Raw genomic sequence first — 2,650 nt, forward strand, 5'->3', positions numbered from 1 at the left:
TTATTATTATTATTATTATTATTATTATTATTATTATTTTAATACCAAACAAGGTTTTCATCTTCTGCCGCTCCTCCTGGCTGATGCGGACACAAGCCTCACAGAAGGTATCATGTACAACCTGGGAAAGAAATATACATTCAATAATGTAAACAAATCTGTTGGACAGGAAAAAAACTTTAGTCAGGTAGAAGACGACAACAGCTGGGAATGCTGCTACTAATGTAGCTTTTTTTAAATAATGTTTCCCTATACAACCTAATTTGTCTTATCTTGTCATTTTCAGAAATAACATTTGTTTTCTCAAGATAGTAGAAGATTATGTTTCAAAGGTGAACGGTCCTCTTTGTTTAATTAGTATCACTATCATGACACTTGGAGATGATCAATGCTTGATGTGACCATTTCAGTTTGAGTCAGTTGCCAGCAAGATGTTTCTGGTTTCTAATGAAGTACTGAGAGTTTGAAATAATTTCTCCCTAAAGAAGAGTCCTGTAAGTCTGAGGCTATGGTTTGTTATTTAAAAAATGTGGAATGCTYCACTCGGTTCAAAATGACCCACAAGGCTTCAGTTTTTAAACTGGGTTGAGTTTAGGTAGTGTCTTGTTTATGAGAGCTGGAAGAGGYGGCTGTGGAAAGAGATACCTGGCCCTCTTTGCTCAAGCTGCTGCCCCTGCAGGCTGACTTAGAAACAAGCAGAAGGYATTGGATGGATGGGTGAGTCATGGCAAAATAAAGTGATGAACCAACAGATCAGGGATTTATTTGGGTTAATAATGCGGCTGTTGCTTCAGTCTGTCATGGTGAAGAAGAAGCTGAGCTTAAAGGCAAAGCTCCTAATTTACTGCTGCATAAACCTCAATGATGGGTCATGTTCAAACGAACAAGAAACCCGAACACAGGCAGCTAAAATGAGCTTCCTTCATAGCRTGGCCAGTCTCAGCCTTAGCTGAGGAGCTCTGTCATCTAGAGGGAGCTGTTGAGCTTGGAGTAAAGATGCAGCTTCTCTTCATCAAAAGGAATCAGGTAGGATCAGACCAATGAGGTAAATTGGATAGAGGTGCTATGGTGTGACTTTTCAAGGTTGTAGCGAGCAGCCATATTGKTCAGGACAAAGACAACAGGCAGTMCCGTTAGCTGGTAAAGCTGAAAGCGGCAACTGTGACATGTTAAATTTAGGTCAACACACTGGTGAAACTCAGTTTGCCATTGACAACCATTATTTTGATTTGATAGAAATGCTTGTCAGTAAATATTATTATATCAGGTAAAAACATGTTGCCAAGGTACACATATCTGCAATGAATTATGTTTCTAGGCAGAAGCTGACMAATGAAAAMCTAATATTTATRTGCATTTCTAGCCATGATAAATAGTTTACATTGACAGCCTGCCCCTTCCAATAYGGTGTCGCGCTCACACCACAGTGATTAATCTTCTGATGTGTGCGTGACACCTCTGTTCAATATAMCTCATTGGATCAGACATCTAATCTCCCTCTGGTATTTTGGGAGGTGATCCAGAACCAGAGGTGAATGGATGAATTATGGATCCTCTCTGGAATGAGAAAGCTTTGTGAGCCCCAGGATGTGACGTAAAATGTTGATTGGGATGTTTAATTTCCTCTGTGACCAAACCACAAATGTGCAGAAATCGATGGATGGATAATTTATGAAAATTTTTTATTTATTTAATTTTACTTTTATTAGTTCATTTTATTTCATCCATAAAAATAACAAAAAAATCCATTAGTTATCTTAAAAATGGACATCAGTTTCTACCAATGTGCTCTCTGGGCTTCCATTCTAACACAACACAACAGAAAACATGTTTTAATTTCAAACTTTAAAAAATAGCATGTTTTTTGCAAAACATCTCAGTTTAAACCTTTGATGCTTAAAACCATTTGTGAAAACAAGATTACAGTGTCATGGTTGGAATTTTAACGTATTTGTTGCCATACTCTTAAACATCATCCTATTTAGACATTCAGTAAAAATAAAATAACTAATTGTCTTGGACTTAAAAAATACTTTATAGGAAAAATCAGAAGATTTTTTTAAACCAACCTGTCTGAAGATAAGGTCAAGAATCAGTGGATTGTTCAGCGTTTCTTTTGGGTAGAAAACCTGCAAACAGAGAAAAGTAAAAGAGCTAAGTTTGTGTTTATTCGAACAATGTCATACAAATGTGATGTTAAAACTTTATAAAAACTGATACGATGCCCACCTCCTTCCTCATGAAGAGTTTCCAGGGGACATTAGAGTAGGTGTAGTATTCATCACTGGTTCTGCTGTGGAGCTGAGTCTGAATAAGCTCTTCTTCCACTGGTAAATCTCTGGAGACTGGACACAGATTAAATCATGTTGAATATTATCAGATGTGAAGTACGCTGGAGGTTTTTATGTTTCTTTTGTGGTTTACTAATAAAAACTGAGATAATCAGTTCACCTGGAGGGGGAGTTGGTGGTAAGCTGGAGCTGCTTGGTCCTGCAGGACGTGGCTTGGTTGTTTTGGCAACTTCAACTCCATCCTCTTTAGGTTGGGAAGGCTGAGGCTTCTTCTGAGACTGAGATTTTCAAACAGTGAGCTAAAACTTTAGCTTGTGTGTGCGTGTGTGTGTGTGTGTGGGGGGGGGGGGGGGGGGGGG

General features: G+C 38.3%; 1 protein-coding gene across 1 annotated transcript in view; it reads right to left on the reverse strand.

Moving 5' to 3' along the window:
* The window catches only part of myo15aa (myosin XVAa), a 68,588-nt gene that overhangs the window by 12,125 nt on the left and 53,813 nt on the right, over nt 1-2,650 (reverse strand). The window contains exons 41-44 of the mRNA XM_014006906.1: nt 2,452-2,569; nt 2,230-2,345; nt 2,070-2,129; nt 46-121 (exon numbers count right to left, since the gene is read on the reverse strand). Of these exons, the coding sequence (XP_013862360.1) occupies nt 46-121; nt 2,070-2,129; nt 2,230-2,345; nt 2,452-2,569 (370 nt within the window). The remainder of the gene's footprint in view (nt 1-45; nt 122-2,069; nt 2,130-2,229; nt 2,346-2,451; nt 2,570-2,650) is intronic.

This window comes from Austrofundulus limnaeus, unplaced genomic scaffold (assembly GCF_001266775.1).
Source record: "Austrofundulus limnaeus strain Quisiro unplaced genomic scaffold, Austrofundulus_limnaeus-1.0 Scaffold38, whole genome shotgun sequence".
In the NCBI taxonomy this organism is placed as follows: Eukaryota; Metazoa; Chordata; class Actinopteri; order Cyprinodontiformes; family Rivulidae; genus Austrofundulus; species Austrofundulus limnaeus.